The sequence below is a fragment of the Cottoperca gobio genome, chromosome 7, assembly GCF_900634415.1.
Source record: "Cottoperca gobio chromosome 7, fCotGob3.1, whole genome shotgun sequence".
Lineage (NCBI taxonomy): Eukaryota > Metazoa > Chordata > Actinopteri > Perciformes > Bovichtidae > Cottoperca > Cottoperca gobio.
This window is the reverse complement of record NC_041361.1, coordinates 2,886,104-2,906,169: the sequence shown is the minus strand read 5'-3', so window position 1 is coordinate 2,906,169 and position 20,066 is coordinate 2,886,104. Positions and strand designations below refer to the sequence as shown.

The window sequence follows — 20,066 nt, the reverse complement described above, 5'->3', positions numbered from 1 at the left end:
ACAGACGTCGATGTGTCCAATTCAAGCTAGCAAGCTATCAATAGCTTGCAATCTATTTACGATCGAGGATAATGTTACGTTTTGTTATGATGTATTTACTATTTATTGAGAAGTTCTATGAACTATAGTCAAATGTATATACCTGTCTGTGTTCTGTTGCCGCACAGGATCACCTCCACATGTTTGCTCCCGTCTGTGTCTCCATCTTGAATACTGTGTCTCGCGCTACTCTGTTTCCACAACGTTAAACTCGCCCGCATGATCTAAATCCACGACACCGGCATCCTCTTCAATAAACTCCTCTTCTTGAAGGTGCAACGAGTCTATTGACGACTCACTGTCACTCGATTCTGTGGAAATATCCGAGCCAGAGTCCGACATCGACACGTCTGCCGTGCTGTCCGTGTATTCAACTGGTGGACTGTGTTCTACTTGTGACGTCAGAAATAAATAACACATTATTTTACACCACAAATAGCATTTACTATCATCAGTAGAATTTCATGTTTATCATTTCGTAGGCCCTTTAAAGCCCATAATTTAACTTTTTTGGTTCACTTTCTCTGCTCTCATCAAACCCTTTTCTAGCAGAAAGCAGCTGTCTGACTCACACTCTGACTGTGCAATACCTGCCTAACATCAAACAGGGGCCTGTGAGAGCGGTGACAGTGAACCAAAACATAAGTAAAAACTATAGCTCTACTATAAAGCCGAGGTTCTCCGTAGGTTCATCCCCAAACACGACCTCGTTCTTGTTTTCACATTGTGATTTTAAAACTGTTATTATAAATGATTGCTGCTTTAGAGATAAGGCCTTATATTTAGGTTATTATACACCTTCAACCTTTTGCATTTCCGTATGGCTTCAACCGCAGTAGAAAGGTAGAAGAGATGATCATAATATTATCATGTAGCACAGACTCTCAGTAACACACCCTCAGGTGCGTGTGCCATTTCTGCTCCAATGAAGTGATTATTATATTATTATGCTAATACAGTGATATGATATGTAAAAGGGGGCCTGAGGCTACAAACCTCCACTATTTCCCCCCTGGCTTCAGTTTAACATTTTAAAACACATATCCATGATTTTGTCGCAGTTCTTCTGCAGATGAAATGTCCCCGAATGTTTCCGTCATTTTATAATGATGCTCTGCTCAGTGCTTAGTTATGCTCCTCTTCTCTATCTTCGTCCAAACCTGGCTCGTGGGATGCATTAGTGACTGTGTTTGTTCAGTAACAGCCAGTGACAGGTGATTAGTGACCACACTGAGCACGCCACTTCACCGTCATGTCACACGCATTGCATTGCATCTAGCTTTCCCCACTGTGTTCTTAATTACACGCTTGGCTGAGGATTAGCTTGTCAAAGAGGGGGGGGGGTATGATCTACCAGGGGATGAATTAGCATCTGTAAAACATATTCATACAGAGAGATTTCCATAAGTGACCCCCAGGTCACTACTGATGGCTTGTAAATTAGGGTGACTCATTCCTGTCACACTCCCAACACATTTCACCTGTTGTAGTATTATATACGCCACACTGCTGGGACATTTACACCACTGATAAGTGAAAATTAATAATATTAAAACTCATAATCTACCTGTTGATACATATCAGCTCTTTTCTAGACGTAAAAACAATTAAAAGTCATTTTGTCACAGAAAATAATCAATATTTGAATATTTGTGTGTGTGTGTGTGTGTGTGTGTGTGTGTGTGTGTGTGTGTCTATATTACACATAAGAAGCTTTTTTTCTGTAAGTTTCTAACTTCTCCAAGAACTCTTTTCTCCTCTGATCTCCTGTGTCACTGATGTAATATTATTGATAAAAATGCAACAGAGATACATGACTGTTTTCACATCTCCAGTGTTTCACAGTGAAACCGTTGAGCAATTTTCCGCCGGTGGACAAACTATAAGGTCAGTCCATCAATTCTTGTCAGCTTAGGTAACATCGTTTCAGACCATGCAGGCAGCGGCTGCTTTACAGAGGGGCGCTAATATAATCAGAGGATGAAATGTCACAACAAAACCTCAAATTGCAAGCCTCCATTTCCCCGTTGTGTTCAAAGAAATCTTAATTCTGCTTTTAGTTTTAAACATCACATTGTTCCAAAGCCTTTTGTTGTGCCGAACCCCACATTTACACGTATTGACATGCTGGACACACTTTCCTATGCCTCCGAGTCTTTTGTTGTTATTCAGTTTGTCCTTCCCCCATCTACCCTGATTGTACTTCATGTTTCCTCGGGGGATAGTTAATGGCAGTATAAGTGAAAACACAAAATATAGGAAGCAGCAGAGATTCCAGGAAATGGGATGGGAATGATAGAGAACGGACGGAGGGCCTGAAGCACCATATGTTCTAGGTGCACGGTGACTAAAACATTTTCTGGCAGCTCATGAATAAAGGATTTATGGGCAGATTACATGTCTACAACATAAAGAAAAATATATATATTCTACACATTATATATATATATAAAAAAAAACCTATTTTATACATACAGTGGTGCTCGTCCTCTTTGGCTCAACAAAAACATCTTCAATCACTGTCATAACACATGGCGGGAGAATTAAGTACCCCGTTGGCATCATAGTGTAAAACTATGCAGCACTGCATACATATTACACCCTTGCTTTGCCCCTTAAGCATTGGCGTTTGTATTTAATTTAGCCTTTCATGCGTGCAACGTCTCTCTAATTAGTGGATAAAGTTTTAATATAGTGCACCTCCTGCTCATTATCTTGTCATATCCTTCGGGTAGTTACAGTTATAGTACCCTTCACCCGGAGGCAACAGAAAAAAGCACCTCACACCCTGCTGTTGACTTGGACCTCATGTGTGTTATTCTCACACACGTCTCTGAGAATAACAACACTTTTTCACTTAGTGTCTTCATTTAAGGGAGATGCTCGTGGGTGTATATGGTTTAATCAAACTGAGAAAAAGATTGTGAAATGTAATCTTCCCTGGAGAAGTTTAATCTGCCCAGAAGAGATTCTATAACACTGGTTTCATTGTATGAATATTGCACCAATAAAATACTTACTAATAGTATTTAAATGAAGGTACAGGAATAAAATAATTAGAAATTTTACAATAAAGGAGTATTTTTGTAAATACTGGATATCTACGGGGGAGCTGCAACGATTAGTCGACTAATCGGTACGTCTATAATATTTTGTTTCCTTTTTTTGTCAACGATAATAAAGAAAGATTTTGATAAAGTTTTTCTTTTCTCCATTTTAGTTTCCTCTTTTTTCGAGGATATTCAAGATTATATAGTCACAGTTAGTGTTAAATGACGAAGAAAACCTAATTGACTAACATATTTATTCATAGTTTTTGTAAATGAAATACAGACGGCTGCTGATTCTAACTGCACATAACAATAATTATTTGCATCACACTGAGCTCCTCTGGCTGAACCAAAACATAAACATACACAAGTCACACAAAATAAATGGTTCTCATCCACATCAGTCCAATTTGCAGGTCCAAGCTTCATAAATCTCAGTTCTGATTTGGTTCTTTGCTTGAACAATCCAGTATTTTTAGTGTTCAACCATTTAGTGATAATACCCTCCTTTAATTTGTGTGATGAAGTGTACCGGGCCCCAAGTCTGATTGCGCACCATCAACCCTGCGAGCGTGACAGGAGCATCGGCCCCCGGAGGCCCTAAAGCTTTCACCATGACAGACAGCTCAACAGCTATTATAACGAAACAGCTACAGTACATGATCCGAAACCAGTCAGTGCAACACAGTGACAGAAGAGCTACACGAGGCTTCGTTAGAAAAATGAGAAGAGCTTGACATCAGTGAAATGAACAAGTCAAACGGTGCAAAGCAAAAGACTGAGAAAGATTTTAGTTTCTCTTCAGCTTCTACCCAACAATTAGACCGTGTATTTGGGATGTAGTGTGAGATGCTAATGTTAGCATGTGAAGCTAGCTACTAGCTTACAGTATTTTATCCAGCATTACCTCTAAACTTCATACTTTGTAGGTTTACAAGTTATATTATTCACGACTAGCACATCCACCATGTAGCGTGTTTGCAGTGTGTGGAAGCTGGTTGCTACTATATAAGAGTTTCAGGCTAACGTTATTGCATTTGTTTATGTTTACTCAGTTTTACTTTTTGCCTGGGATCGTGTTAGCCTCAAACCTTGTATGTAAGTCGCGTAGTTGCATTAACACCCCTTTACAGAGTCCTTGTTTTAAAACGAGTCAGCTTGAAACATTGAACCTGCAGTAACTGATTTATTTGGCCACTAGGGGGCAGCAGAAACAAGTTGTGAACACAACCTTAACATATCATCAAGTTTCTGGTCTCTACCAAATCCTGATGGAAATATCTGTCTCCTAAATGCTTCACTGTGTTTTCCAGTGTGTCTCTAACTTTGTCTGTCTGCTGTTCGGTGCTAAGCAGGTAGTGAACAGTTGCTTTTTTACAGCTTTTTCACTGTTTGTTGTGGTCAAAAATGACACTGTGTGAGAAGTGAGCACGTAATAAAACAATAAAGTAAACTATTAGTCTCGCTCGAGTGGAGCTGCAGATTCAAGTGATCATTTTATGTTTGTTCATCACTGTGAGAGACATTGTTTTCACATTGTCATTTAATACATTGTTATTTAAATACACATCGAACACATTTAAGAAATTAGCCAAAATGTACACATTGTCCGTGTTTTCAATAAACTTTGTGAAGAATTGCATTAAAAAAAGCTAAAAGTTAAAAATGTTTTTACACTCTCTTGAGGTGGGCTTTTGCCTTTTGTAGAAAAAGAGTTGACGCGCTAAATAGGATATGGAAACGTCTTTGATTCTGAGGTAGACTCACATTACTGATCAGCTGTTTCTGCTGTTGGTATTGATATTTATATGTTCTTCGTCTCTGGACACCATGAAACATGGCCAATACTAGCTGACATGAAAGAACAATTAAAACTTCCCCAAATTAAACTAATTACTGACGACTATCTCTCTCCGTTTTTCTCTTGGATGGCCACGGCAACTTGTTTTGTTTGCGGTCTGTTTACTGGTAGATTATAGCAATTTATAAATCACAGCCTATATACCACCAACTTCTGACGAAACTACGCTATCCTTGTTTATTCACATTTCTTTTTGCGACTAGTGTCACATTGCCAAGTCCAAATGATTTATTTTACGTAATTTGGCTCGTAGTAACTGGTTATAGGTTGATTTCAGTATCAAATTGTAGTATGTTGTTGTGCTCCAGCGGGGCAGAAGGCAAAGAAAATGTTCTCATGATGTGTCGCCCTGAGAGCCTCAGCTTGCTTGGGGCCTGATTCTTTTATCAATAAACCAATGTTACTGCTCAATAGCTCAGCAGAGGCCTTGGCCTGGATAACACGGTTTCTACATTACTCACCCTTCTCACGCTTTTGTCATTAATGACACATGATGCATTTTTGCAGGAGAAAGCTACGCAGAGCGAGCGCTGTCCTGTGAAACACTGACACAAAGGTGCAACACAGTGTGGTGTTGTCTGCACTGTTGAGTCCAGGAAGAAGGATTTTTATTATTTATTCATGGAGATGGATTCACGTCCACAATAGTTCCACAGCTGTTCAACCGGGGAGCAGATAACCTCACTTGAAATTAGCACCTTCGGGGACATCCCTGTTGCCATTGAGCTTCAAAATAGAGGTGTGGGGGGTGGTGGTGATGGTGGGGGGGGGGGCACACACACACACCAGAGAAGCCCTCAGAGAGAGAAATAAAGGCGTCCTATTCACAGACTGCTTACAGACGAGCTTATTGGAATTCAAGCCACTGTTTAACTTTAATGGAAAATGTGTTCCACTTTGCCGGTCATTATCGTGCTCCCATCTGAACCGGCTCACTTACCCTGTTTGATTCGATCTCCCGGTGTCATGAAAACACTCCAACTTCAGATAATTGTTTACCTCACGTTTGTGTTCAGGTGTAAAGAAAGGATTAAGGCCGGATAAAACCTCACGTTTCTGCGTATTGGATCCATTTCCCTGCCCACCTTGCTTCAGTTAATGCAAAAAAGAAAATACAGTTTTTTTATTCTAACGATTAAAGCAATAATAGCAGAAGCCTTCGATGACTGGCATTTGGTCTTTTGCTGACAGACATTTCTCACAGTGTTATCTTCCACAACAGCTACGGACATTGTCTCCGCTGTTCTTTTGTGGTCTACAGTGAAATGTTGTATCAATAAAACACAGAGACAGTAGACTGTGGGTATTAATTATTGAAAGGCACAGTACTTCTGTTAAGGGTTTAATCTCCACAGCGCAGTTAATTTGATGTTCTTGTTTTTCTGTTGTCGGATGCAACCTGCAATGCAGCAGCCGTCCCTGCAAATATCACAGACACCAGTGGGAACTAAATGAATGATCTGCTAATGCAAATGTCGTCTGCCAGGTCTTGTTTAATAAACCTCAAGATGCGACGGGCGTGTGAGAAATGCCATGATCAAAACACAAATAAGCCTCGTCAATTCAAAGCCCACACACACACACACACACACACACACACACACACCTGAAGCTGCTGCTGATAATGAAAGAGGAATTTGTAATGAGGGTGAGCGCTGTGTTTGTTTGGAGGAGGGGGGTGGAAGGTAGGTTAGAAGTGCATCCAGCCATTCAGGAGCCACACAGGCTGGAGGGATATGTTTTGTAACCTGTATCAACGCTCGGGAGTGAATATCAATACCCGAGGCAGGCAGTTGATCAGTGAGAAATGTTCACTCAGCAGAGTGTGAGACGCCGATGCGAGCTCTCATTTATCTGCCTGAAAAAGTCTTCTGTTGCCTTTTCACACGCACAGCAGGTGTGTCCGGCGCGGCTTTGATTGGGAAACAATCAGCCGACTCAGTTTCAACAAATTGGTCAATAAAGACAGTCGGTTATTATCTCTCCGCTTCATCAGGACAGGGGAATTAAAGTCTCAGGCTTTCTAATTAGTCTTTCTTATTTTACCATTATCGATTTGAAACTAGCAAGGGGATACGCAAACAACTCTGGGGAGTTGTACCTCACTGCTGTGAGCCTGATAGCTGTAGATATCTTCAAACGGCTGTATGTTCGCAAAGCTAATGAGCTCCTTTGAGCCGACACAGAGGAGAACATGTGACAAACTAAAGCAATGACTGTTTATATTCTCAAATGTACATCACTAAAAACTAAAACACTTCGCTGACCAGCTGAAGCAGATAAAAACATATGGGAATGATGTTTGTCACAAACACGTGTAAGAAGCAATGAGAAGCTAAAAACATGCATCTCTGCAAGTTTCAAATATTTAATTTGTGTGGCTGTCATCTGTTTGTGATTTAAGGCCGTCTGCTCCATTTCAATAGTAAACATTTGGGGGGACCCAACGGGCTGCTTATTTTGTATTTCGCTTGCAAAATTGGAAGCCAGTAAGCTAAGCTAACACTCAGAGAGTGACGCTTGTAAAGCTTCATCTCCCTCGAGTCTCCTTTTCCATCTCATCTACATTTATGAAGTAGATGCATAAAGCATCGGAACGCACGCAAATGTTTTGCTCAAGTTGACGTTTTTTAAGTATCGTAGTGGATGCAAATTCATCTTAAAATTAACAAACCCCGTGACATAAGGACTTTGTCTCGCTGTTGAAGAGACTTTTTCCGTGCCTCTCACAGATCTTCATCCAATCAAATTACGAGTACCAACATTATCAGTTGATGCCAAAGATTCAAAACATGAATGAAACTTTCTTCTTTATCATTTTGATAATGTACAGTAGATACACAGCATACTGATTTGTTAGCTGAACATTTATTAGAATTTCAGTTCAAGTTTAACTAACAAATGTAACCATTTCATACAATCCCCCCCCCCCCCCCCCCCCCCAACAAACATCCTCCAACATTATGAGAAGCAGCTTGTCTTTAGCTTCCATGTGACAGCAATCATTTCCTTCAATGACTGCATAACATGCGATGGCATTTAATGTCCCCACAGCTCAGTGGTGGATGCCAGTGGCACTGTGATGTACGTTCAATTCCTCCGCTGAGAATGATGTGAGTTGACAGTGGATTTGGTAGGGATTGGTGTGACATGCTCTCTGTGAAACAGGGACCCATCCTTGAAAAAGCAGCTACAAATGATAGTTCATCTTTCTTGTGCACCTGCTGACAAAGCTAAACAAAACAATGTCTCAGTCAAACTCATTCATTGGGAGAAGAAATGCAAAATTAGCTGGATTAGGAAAAGATAGTTGTGGATATCTAATATGCATAATACTTCTTACTGTATTAGTATTCTAGTATTTATTCCAGATGTTTGAGCTCAGCTATCTAATAAAATCTTTGCCCTGTCAAGACGTCAGGGACGCCACGTCGATTTAAATCTATAAAGCCACAATTCTTCACACACCCTTCGGTCATGTCGTGGTTTCTGAAGTAACTCTCGATCCTCCAGATCCCTCTGCTTCAAAACAATTCAGCCAACATCTGCCAGATTTAACGCCACAATTCTAGAATACACGCGACAAATACACGAAGATTTAAAGCACACAAGCCGGCAAGAGCCCTTAGTAGAGCTACTCCATTAACAAGCGAGGGATTAGTCCTTTAAAGAGGGTGAAGCCAAGTACAAGTGCCAAAGCAACAGATGCACGAGGCTGCAACAGATGTGTAAATCACCCTTTATGAATAAATCAAAAATCCAATTCCGGCTGTTGAAACTTTGCCGAGCAGATTAAACACAACACATTGCTGCTTTATGTTGTTAACGGAGAAGCGACAACATACAAATCTGAAAAGGTTTGTTTGTTTCTCATCTGTTTTCTTTGTGAGCCTGAGTGGTCAAGACAGAATCAGCTGGCATTAGTCAGCCTGCAGGCTTATCTATTAACGGTAGAAGCTCTGCTCTCTGGACCAAACTGGGGGAGTCAATGTGAGTTTGTTTTACACACCTTTCGCTCCCTGTTGCCCTGGGGTCACAAAAGCTCATTAAAGATGTATTAATGGTTCAGTCGAAGCGCTGACTGAGCAACCCTCTGTGACCGCACATGTGGTTAACAAAAGGAGAAGAAGTGCTAAAACCACATGTTAAACAGCAACTAAACAAAAGCAGATTATTGCTTGGCATTCATATTTAAGTGATGATACACAGAATCCTTTTAAATTAGCTTTTTATCTCAAGAAAAACTAAGCATGGAGATTTACACAGCACATGAGGAAAGCTGAAGCCTTTTACCCGATATAGATCAGGAGTTAATTATAGTCCTTACCCAGTTGTTTGTGGTCAGAGCTGTGGCTGGACAACAGGAAGAGGTAATCCTCACAGGTGTCCTGATCCAACAGTGAGCTGTTGTGCAGGCAAAGGTCAACAATTAGGGTCACAGCTTTCTGACAGACCATGTCATACTCCTCTCGGTCAGAACTCATGCTCCCAGCTGCATCCTCAGCCGTGTGTGTGCTCATCCAAGGGGACTAACACACCCACACACACGCAGCAGCCGCAGCCTAGCATGCAGAAGATGAATGCAACTTGTCTCCGTCCTCGACTGATTCTTCTCCTCCACGGTCTCTCGTGTGCGTTTACCCACAAACAAACTTGAATGTATGTACAGTATGTGTGTGTGTGTGTGTGTGTGTGTGTGTGTGTGTGTGTGTGTGTGTGTGTGTGTGTGTGTGTGTGTTTCAGTGTGTGTGTGTGTGCAATATTGTGTGAGGACATAATGAATCACATATGCCCCCCAGCTGATAGAAGGACAGCGTCACATATGCTAACAAAGAAATACAACAACTAACCCCCATCTCCTCCATCACCTTCCGTCACCCCCACCCTCGATCTGACTGTAATGCCGCCCCCACATCGTCTGTGTGCACAAACGAAAAATATAACAACCACTGGGCTTGTTTTCCTCACATTTTGACTGACTCGGCTGGTCCCCGCAGGTCAAAATGTCCCTTGCGATAAAGTCCTCCCCGAGCTGAACCACCTGTGACATGGCAGGTCTCGCTGCTCCCACCAACAATCCCCCATCGCTCCGAGAGTGTTTACAACCTGTAATGATGAGGGTTTAACTATGTGTGTGACAGGGAGAGGGAGCGATACCGAGTCGTGAGGCTGCATACAGCGGAACAAATGGTCACTTAGAAATGGAATGAGTACTCGTGCTTAAAACGCTGTAAAGAATACTCTATTACAAGTAAATGTCCTGCACACATGTGTTTGTTGGTCTCTTTCAGAGATAATATTATATTATTGGAATATTACGTACACAGCATTTTAATGTATCAGCTGTTGGAGCACAATATTCTGTATTCTGCACAGTATCATATTTTACAATGTTTTGTTTGCAAAATCTTAATCTGGAATCTAAATTTAAATCAATATTTAATTAGTTATTATAATTAGTTATTTTTATTATTTTCAATACCATTTCTTTCTTCGCAGCAACTGTTTGTAGATTTAGATTTAAGTGTGAATTGCTATGTAAACATTGTTAGGACCCTGCAGCTAATAAAGCAAAAGCAAATCTGTGATATTTCTCCATAAACCTCTGGAGATTCAATTCTAATTAATTTCTCATATCTGATCATTAAAATAAGTGAAATTTGCATTAAAAAAATGACTTTTCTGCTACAATATATTGTGCGTGAACTTGTTTGACCTTTTCCCTTAATTATGTTCTTAACCATAAATTAAAGTAATTCAATCACCCCTGTGACGAATTAAGCATCAGAAAAATGATGTCATGCCTTTCTAATTACAAAGTGATATTGAGTTTAACCAGATCTCAGTTGACTCCCTTCCTTAATTTCGTTAAACCGGGGCATAAATACTACGCTGTCTGCATTGGTGGGCTATTGTTCCGAGATAGCTTAGATAATTAAGAACTTATTGGCGCCCCCTCCCTGCGTTTCCCCTCAAAGGTTGGGTCCGGGGGTCTACTGTGCTTCCTGTTACTGAAGATTGGATCTATTCTTCTTGGGCAATCGTGATTAACAGGAAAATAACTAATTGTTTCTGGCTGCAGGTTTTTAAAAGAGTCAATTACTTCTCTGCATCTGCTGCAGCTGATACTGACTCGCCCCCTTCATTTGCCCCGCGGCCTTGTTAATGCAAACAGGTCCACTGCCTACCTCGATTCACATTCACAAGCTTGCTAGGATGTCAAAACGTTAACGCAACCACTGGATGATTTCCTTCCTGTGCTGCAAGCACTAGCAATGTAACAGCTTTGATTGTGGGAGAAAATAGCAGTAGCAGTTCTTCCTCCATTCGTTGTCTAGATTGTCAGACAAATAATGCTTCTGGTTCCTTGTTAACGTATATTCCATCATTTCGAGGCAGCTGGGAAATAACCTGCCATAAAAAGATAATGCACCATTATTATGAAAAGCCTCCAATGTTCTTCCTCTTTTTCTACATTAATAATACAAAGCAGATATATAAAACAACAGGGAGTCAGCAGAATAGTATCAACAGAGGCCAGGGGTGGACTGTAACTACGTACATTTACTCAAGAAATGTACTTAAATACAAATTTCTCATTTCTATTTTATACTTCTTCAAACTACTCCACTACAGAGACGCCACTATATTTGTTTGCTTTAGTTTCTTTTCAGATTAAAACATTTTTCATCCCCTTCCTGTCCTGTGAAAATCACATATCTCCAAATCTGGTGATTCAGAATTTGAATATTTGTGATAAACTGAAGGATGAAGTCTTCCTTTATGGTTTGAGAAGATTCTCCTACTTCTTAAGATACTAAAACATTAAAACAAACTCTTGAATCAGCTGGAAAAAGCATCGTCACAAAGATGAAAACGCTGTGATGAAGACACGTGATCCTCACAGGACAGCGACGCTACAAACGTGATGATTTTATAGAATATGATGCATTGCTGTAGATTAAATTACCCAACAGGATATAAAGGAGTTCAAATTACCACAACCTTAAACATCTAAAGGCAACTGACACATTAATGCAGTAATAATATTAATCTAAAAACACTGACAGGGAACATTTTACTGCACAATCTCTACTTTTCATACATTAAGTACATTTAGCTGATAATACTTTCACTTGCAAGTAAGGTTTTGTATGTTTTATGCACTTTCACAGTGTGGTATTAGTAGGCTACTTTTAATTAAAGTCCCTCTCCAGACACGTTTTTAAGTCTTTAACATCTGGCCTCGCCTCCCCCACCGCTGCTCGCGTCACGCTCCGGAGCTCTACGACCCGTCTCGTGACCTCGCAGTTTCGGAGTGATGAGTTTTTAGGAGTGAAGTTGTATTTTGTCCATTAGAGGAAACGTTCAGCCGCACATGTTTGAATCAAATTAGTCTTTTGTCCACTGGCAGACTTATCAGAATGGGGCGTGTAGTCAGCATCTTTTATTTGTTTATGTCGCTTGTTAGCTTGTTCGCTTGCTAGCTCGTTAGCTTGCTAGCTTGTTCGCTTGTTAGCATGTTAGCTTGTTTGCTTGCTAGCTTGTTAGCTTGCTAGCTTGTTCGCTTGTTTGCTTGATAGCTTGTTCGCTTGTTCGCTTGATAGCTTGCTAGCTTGTTCGCTTGCTAGCTTGTTCGCTTGCTAGCTTGTTAGCTTGTCACTGGCGGTGGATGACACAGCATTATTGCTTGTGAAACATACACAGAGTTGTCGTCAGCTATGGTAATGAAGCTCCAGGGTCCGGTCTACATAGGAACAACTGCACACTCTATCCATGTACCATCAAAACTTTTACAATGCTAATGCAAACTCTCACTCTCTATACTGACAAGTTCACTGTTGTGTCAAAGACTGCAGCGGCCGATATGTGCCGGCATTTGTCACGTACCTAACCCAGTTTACCCGGGGTTTGTTTGAATCTCATGGGAAGTGCACAGACATCTCCCCCTTTTAGTGGAGGATTGTGAAAACTCCTCTCTAGTTACAAACTTTGCACAGATACAAGTCAGTCAACGTCAGACATGTTTTGGGTGGAGGGGATCTGAACCCTGACAGTAGCATCAAATCAAATAATAAATATTATCAACACTTTAGGTATCCTCTTATAAGTTAAACAAAATGAAACATTGAATAAACGGCTCAGATTTAACAGCGTAGTGCATTTTACGTTCTGTGTTAATGTTTCATGAGGCGTCTGCAGTTAGAAATAACACTAAATAGTGTCTCTATGAATGTGTTTTCATCTCTAAATAATTTAAATCTCCGCAGCTATGAAAGCAATTTAAAAGAAAATAGAGACCTTATTTATACTGATGTTGAATTAATGCGATAATCAAGACGACTGCTGAGAGAGCTGGTTTTAGATGGTACTGATAATCCGACAGATTTAAAGAAATTCAATCTGCTGTCATTAAGGATTCTGCCTATCAGCTATAAATAAATGAGGAGGGTGCGGATGGTCATATTGATAAATTTGAAGCAGGTGCGGGCATATTTTTCACAGCAAATGAGGGGGTTGCGGCACACGAGGCCCTCGGTTTGATATGCAAATCAACTTCATCTGTGGCAAATCTTTCTGTGGTGACAACCCTGTGGCTGCAGATGTTGAACTTGATTCATCGTGGCAAATGCATGACAAAGGGTCGGCTCACTCAAAGCTATGCTAATCAACATCAGCACTTCAACAAACTTCTCCTGAGGGCCGCGGTGGCAGGATTACTACAGTATATAGTCAGTGTGTGTCGGTGTGTTTCATTGTCACGATGTGTTAATCAAAAGATTCCCTACTCAGCTGTGAGGCAACGTGAGAAACCGTTCTATTTTCACTCATAAGCTCGTTAGTAACAGTCTTAAATTGTGTAAACAGGATTTGATGGATGTGCTCTGGAGCTACAATACAACAGATGAAGCGATGATCTGTGAACAAATAGATCTGCCAATGAATATTACACAAGAGCCTGTAGGATTTACAAAGAAACACACATGCTATTTCTGTTAGGCCCTCGAAGGGGGATTAAAATACTGAGCCCCAAATCACAATGTTTTTCAATAAAGCTGACGGCACACAAGGCGGTGATGAACGAGAGTGGCATTACCTGTAGTATGGATAGGGATCAGCGTAATTATTCTGTGTCCAGGTGAAATGTGCGTACAGCGGTATCTCACCACACGTGTCCTGAATGTCATTGAGATGAGGTGTTTAATTGAGCTCCTGTCAGCACGTCGCAGAAAAGCGATAGAGTCCAAAAGAGTCGATTCTAGCCGCTCACTATCATGCATATCAATCCTAAGGCACGTAAATGCTCTCAGCTTTTTCCAACTCAGTATTCTCATAATTCCTTATGGGTCAACACAATGCAAACCTCAATACGAAGCCATGAATTACAGGGTTGCACCCTCTTATCATGGACCGTTCAGCTTACTCAATATGTGAGGAGGAAACTCGGTTTGGTGTGCAGCTTCCGCAGGGTTCACTCATTTATATTTAAGGCTTTTGAAGACCTTTTTAACACCACATAGAATTCAATTTAATACCTCTTTTTTGTTCACCATCATACCAGCTGAAGTATGATTAAAAACCAGTTGAGGTAATATGGTTGAGTAGATTCCTACTGATATAATTAATTAAATGAATCCTGGACCTGGATAAGAGCAGAACATAGATAAAAGGATTAACCAATTTATAACGACATATTCATTTAAGTTTTTCACTATCAGTCAGTGTAGTCCTTTAGCATTGACGGCAACAAAAAAACGTACACAGAGAGATTAATCACAGTAACTGAAGCAGCACTTTCTTCAGTGTGTAAAGCAGATTATTGCAGCAGAGTGTTACTCTTTAGATCTGAGGGCAAAAGAAGGCGGAGAGGATGAAGGTGTCTATGATCTATTCCCTGGGTTTTAGAGAGTGAGAGAAACGTAAGAAAGGATTTGCTTTGAAACTTGGAACCTGAACGACAGCGCGGTGTATGAGTATTTTCATGTTTAATGGTGCGTTTCCTTGTTGTTCATGTAAATACAGTCATGTAAAGCTGTCTGAAGTGTCCTTTTTTATGAAATGTACTCCAAACCTTATGAACCGCTCATATGCATCCACATGAACTCAATTTTTCTTTCTAATGTCAACATTACTGGCGACAGACAAAAAAACCAAGATGGCGACAGACAAAATGCTTCAAAACATCCACAAAGCAAAGGGTGATATGTCCAGAACTGGACCTACGGCCTATAGAAACACTGGGATTACTCTTGTTTTGTACAGTTGGGCTGACATGAAACTATGAGATAATTCACAATATGTGTGAGATTTTAGAAATATATTTTTAGCAGCGATGCATGATCTTGTCACACATCCTCGTTCAGGTTCACCCTCCTAACCTGAGGTCTGTTCTGCCAAACGCAGTGTGTTTCCAAGCCACGGTCAGCCATGAAACTACTTAGTATGGGAGAAATGACTAAATCTTCAATGTGAGTCATTCCCGCTCGCAGGTAATTGTCTGATGAACTGTTTACCATCGGGTGGTGAGTTTGATCCCATGGGGTGGATGCCAAGACACATTCTTTGGACACAATGTAGATGGTGCTTGAAATATTTAAATTATTTTAACTATTGAAGGGATGCATTAATGGCTGAGTGGATGAATGAATAAGTGCATATATTAATTGATGGCTGTAGACCCATTGATGGCTGTAGTTGACCCATTTCTTTATTGGCGTGGCTCTTGGGATGGCAATGTCGGCGTTTGGTTGGCCACTATTGGATGGATTGCTATGACGTGCTTCACATTTGTAGTTTTGAAGGAAATGTCTGGACAACTATTGGTTAGATCCATCTGTGTGTTTGTGACAAGGGAACAGCTTTTTGTTTTGACGACGGGGGGCGGCTGCTTTGCGAGTAGAGGAGCATGTAGCGTATTTGTCGGGATCCAATAAACAATCTATCAAACGAAACGCAGACCATGGATGTCTTATTGACGAGCTCTTGGGGCAGCTCTGCTTCTTCTCCCTCTGTTCTGAGGGCAGACTGACTCTTCGATGACTCGCTATCGACTCTAGAAGAACAAGTGGTATTACAGGATGGGACGAGCCGAGGCTGGCCAGTTAGCATGCTAATTTCAGTAGATATCGCTGCAACACAATACATAAGACGTCCTTGACACAACGTCAACACTGTAATCAATAAAGATCCTGGCCATATCTTACACATTGCACCTTTTAAGACATCTATTGAGCAGGTGCAGAAACATGGAGCCTGGAGATGATAAAGTCAATTAGCTCGTTTTCATTACACAGGAGGAAATGTGATCTTGTCACCATGGCAACTGAACCCAGGGATGCACGCAGGCTTCATAAATTAAAAGTCAAGGGGTTCAATGTTGGATTAGCAATGTTTCAGAAACATCCTCATAAAATGTTAATGTTTAAATATATGAACAGTAATGTAAGTTTGACAATATAAATGTTTTTTAGTGAGATTCTGTCTCCTCGCAAATGTCTAGCTGTAATTTTTGACCCTTTTTAAATTGTGTGTAAGTGAGTGAATCAAATAGCTTGGGTATCCTTTCAAGCATATACTCAAGTGATATAAGGACAATTTAGAGATTTAGCAAACCCTCTGTGCAATAAAAAAAAGACAATATACCTGTGTTAAATGTAGTGAAGGCAAATCTGTTTGTCGGTGTTCCCACACTAGAGGTCTTACTTCCTCTTGCTTCTTACCTGATATATTCTCCCTAACCTCAGCTTCCTCAAGCGTGAAATCATTCCGGCAGAATGATAGGATGTTTGGCTGTGCAGCGGTACAGTGAGATTTGTTTCTGTTCAGATAAACACAGCCTTGACTGTTGTCTCAGCAATTGAGAACACATTTCTATTTCAATTTCAAAATAATTAGACAAGGAGCCAAACGGGTTCATTAATTCACTTAATTGTTTTATTTCACAATATTTTTGTTTTGATACTGCTCTGCCGTCACAAACAAATGATACCTTGTCGGTGCGTTTAAAAGATTACTGTCACAGGAGAGAAAGAAAGAAACACAAATACAACGACAAGTTATCAAAGCTCAAACTCCAAACAGAGGTTGAACAACTACTTTGTCAACGTCTTGCTATGTATCTAGGTCTTTGTATATTCAACATTTAGGCTATAATTTGCGAAAAACACGCGTGTGTGTGTGTGTGTGTGGGTGGGTTCGGTGTGTGGGTTTGAATTTCAGGGGGGGGGAGGGGTGGGGGGGCGCAGCGCAGGGAGACACTGTACTTTATCTGTAGTTTGTCCTACACACTTATTTCACAATATAGAAACAATAGGTCTTATGTGCTTTGGCCTAAATATAAACGAAACAATCATTAAAAAAGCGAACCCCGTTTTAGCCATTTGCGCATGGTGGGAAATAATAGAGTGTGACACATCAAAGGCTCTCTGCTAGTGTGAAGGAGAATAGCTTCTTACGGGGACTAAATAAATGTTCACAGAGTGATAACAGTGATACTATATGTTATAGAGGGGATTCTGCACGGATATGAACACAGGTGTGCCTTGAGACTTTGGTGCCTTGGCCACAGAAAGTTTGGGAACCCCTGATTTAGAGGGTTAACGAATTGGCTGGCTTACAGTTAGCCTCAAACATTTAGCGCCTAAAGATGGGCCAAAGTCCTGACGTCATGTCCGGGCCTCTGTTCCACTAGCTGTGTGACGTTTGTCCTGAAATTGGGGTGCCAAGTGGCTCGGGGTGAATCATAGATTCTTCACAGATTTGTTTGGGGTGAAGTGGACAGACCTACTGGACTTAAATAACTTATGTTGCAGTGAACAATAATTAAATGGGATCAGGATGAATAGAAAGTGACTTTACTTGTAATATACTAACTGAAAAAACTTCTAGAGCTAGCTTCAGGCCATGGACTCGCGTCTTTTGTCAAGCTGTGACGTTTACCCGGCAACGGTCTGGGGCTTGTGGGAAGAAAACGATATTAGATTGTTATTTGTTTGTTTATTATGCCTCTGCGCCGGCAACAGCTGTTGACCAGGGGCAATATGTTTTCGAGATGTCTGTCCGTACGTCTTATTCTCACGAACACGATATCTCAAGAACACCTAGAGGGAATTATTTCTTTAATTTTGCACAAATGTCCACTTGGACATCGAGGTCAAAGGTCAAGGTTACTGTGACCTCACAAAACTCCAGAGTTCATACTCTAATTGACAAAATACTCGTAATACCTTCAAAGTATTCACGACATCTTGACAGACATGGATGTAAACTGCAGCCTGACAATCTTGAGGCAGTAATTATAGTTCTTATATGTAACCATCCTTATCTAAATATATGGAGTTACACTGTACTGTTGAGAAACTTTACGTTTTATGTTGCCTTGATTCAGCAGGCCACCCTTTAGCAGGCAGTGCTCTTTGTTCCCCTAATAATCAGTTGAGGTCGTCTCCTGCCCACCAACACTCGGTAATCTCCGTCCATAATAACACAGCTGCCTGAAATATGGCAGGAGGCAGGAGCCCCAAATCTAAGCGCCTTTGGAGAGAAGGAGGCAAAGCCGCTCTTCGAAGACAGCATAAAGCTCTCAGGCCCTCCCAGGGTTTAATGTCTTATTATTTTCCACAGACATTTCCAAAATGAACAGTTTTGTCAACAGGGACGCTGCTTTGTTGGTGTCACTTCCTGTGTGCGCAGCGAGGGAGGGTAGCGGTGTGGGGAAACCTGAATTCATTAATGACTTTTGTTATTAATTATTATTAATATGATATTATTATTCATTTAGTTGGTGTTATATCTGAAGAGTAGGAAGGTGCTGGTGAGGGAAGAATTAAATAGATTGAAATACACAAACGTAAAACCAAATATAGCTTTATCCAATTATTAAGTCTTGTGTCACCACACATCTGCGGTATGTTCCTGTCATAACACTTTGACCTATTAAATTTCACTTTAATACGTTGTTGGATTAGGGCAGTTTGTTCATTTAACTGTAGATGAATCATACGAGTCCTGGAGACCGGATTAACTGCACGTAATGAGCACAGCTAGAACGAATGGTTGTGATGAACGATTCATTTCTTAATATTCATTTTTCCTTTTCATTTATTTTTTTGCTTGGCCCACATAAGGGCCATGACATCTCTGAGGCGAGCTGGCTGACTGATTAAAGTGGACTTTGAGTGTACAAAATAATTATGTAAGGCAAGATGACTAATGCCTACTGCAACACTCTCGTACTTGGTCACGGTGATAATGAAAATCTGTTTTATTTGGACATAAAAGAGTAGTTAACATCCTCTGCTGTGTTGTTAGACTGTGTCACTCTGTGCCTTGTAACCCTTAGGCCATGTAGCACTCATGCAAAGAGTGTGTGACAGCATGATAAATTGTATCATGTTTAGAGGCAAAATAAAGTAGCAGATGGATATGTGAGGAGTCCTTGGATTTTTTGGGGGGGAAGTAACTGTTTATGCCTTGTGTGAAAGAGGAGACTGGTATAATAATAAATGAAATCGCGGAAACATTTCGCTGATGTCTTAGAAAAACTCTGTCTAGGAATCTCCTAACAATATATTTTCCAGAAGGATAAATGGCGTCTAGTCGTCCATTTAGGCCTCCGTAATGGCAGCATAAACTATCATTCAGTTTGAAGCGCGAGCAGGGAAGTCTGGCAATTTTACTGCAAATGCAGAAATAAAAGAGAATTATTTTTTTTTGCAAAGACCAACTATATTTCTCTTAGTGTGCACTCAGCAAATGTAGATATGCCAACAGAGGTAATATCCACACATAGTGTCCCACTCATCAGTAGCTTATGATTGAATAAGACTGCGGATTACCATGTAGGCTGTGAGTGCTAGGCAAGCAGATAACCATGCCTTCAGAAATTATTAATCACAATAAACCAACAATAAAGTCATTTTTTCCTCCTGTGAATGCATCCGCTACAGAAAGAAAATATCTTATATATATATATATATATATATATAAGATGAACCGTAATATGCAACTGCCAGCACAGCACAGCTGAGACTGGTGACTGGGTTTGCAGAAAATGTGAAGATTTCCTTAACTATACGGAGCGATTTATGATCGGCAAACACAAGAAAAGACATTTC

The 20,066-nt window shown here is 40.6% G+C and overlaps 1 protein-coding gene across 1 annotated transcript in view; it reads right to left on the bottom strand.

Moving 5' to 3' along the window:
* The window catches only part of syt6a (synaptotagmin VIa), a 53,274-nt gene extending 43,840 nt beyond the window's left edge, over positions 1 to 9,434 (bottom strand). The window contains exon 1 of the mRNA XM_029436688.1: positions 9,278 to 9,434. Within this exon, the coding sequence (XP_029292548.1) occupies positions 9,278 to 9,434 (157 nt within the window). The remainder of the gene's footprint in view (positions 1 to 9,277) is intronic.
* Positions 9,435 to 20,066: the final 10,632 nt, after the last annotated feature.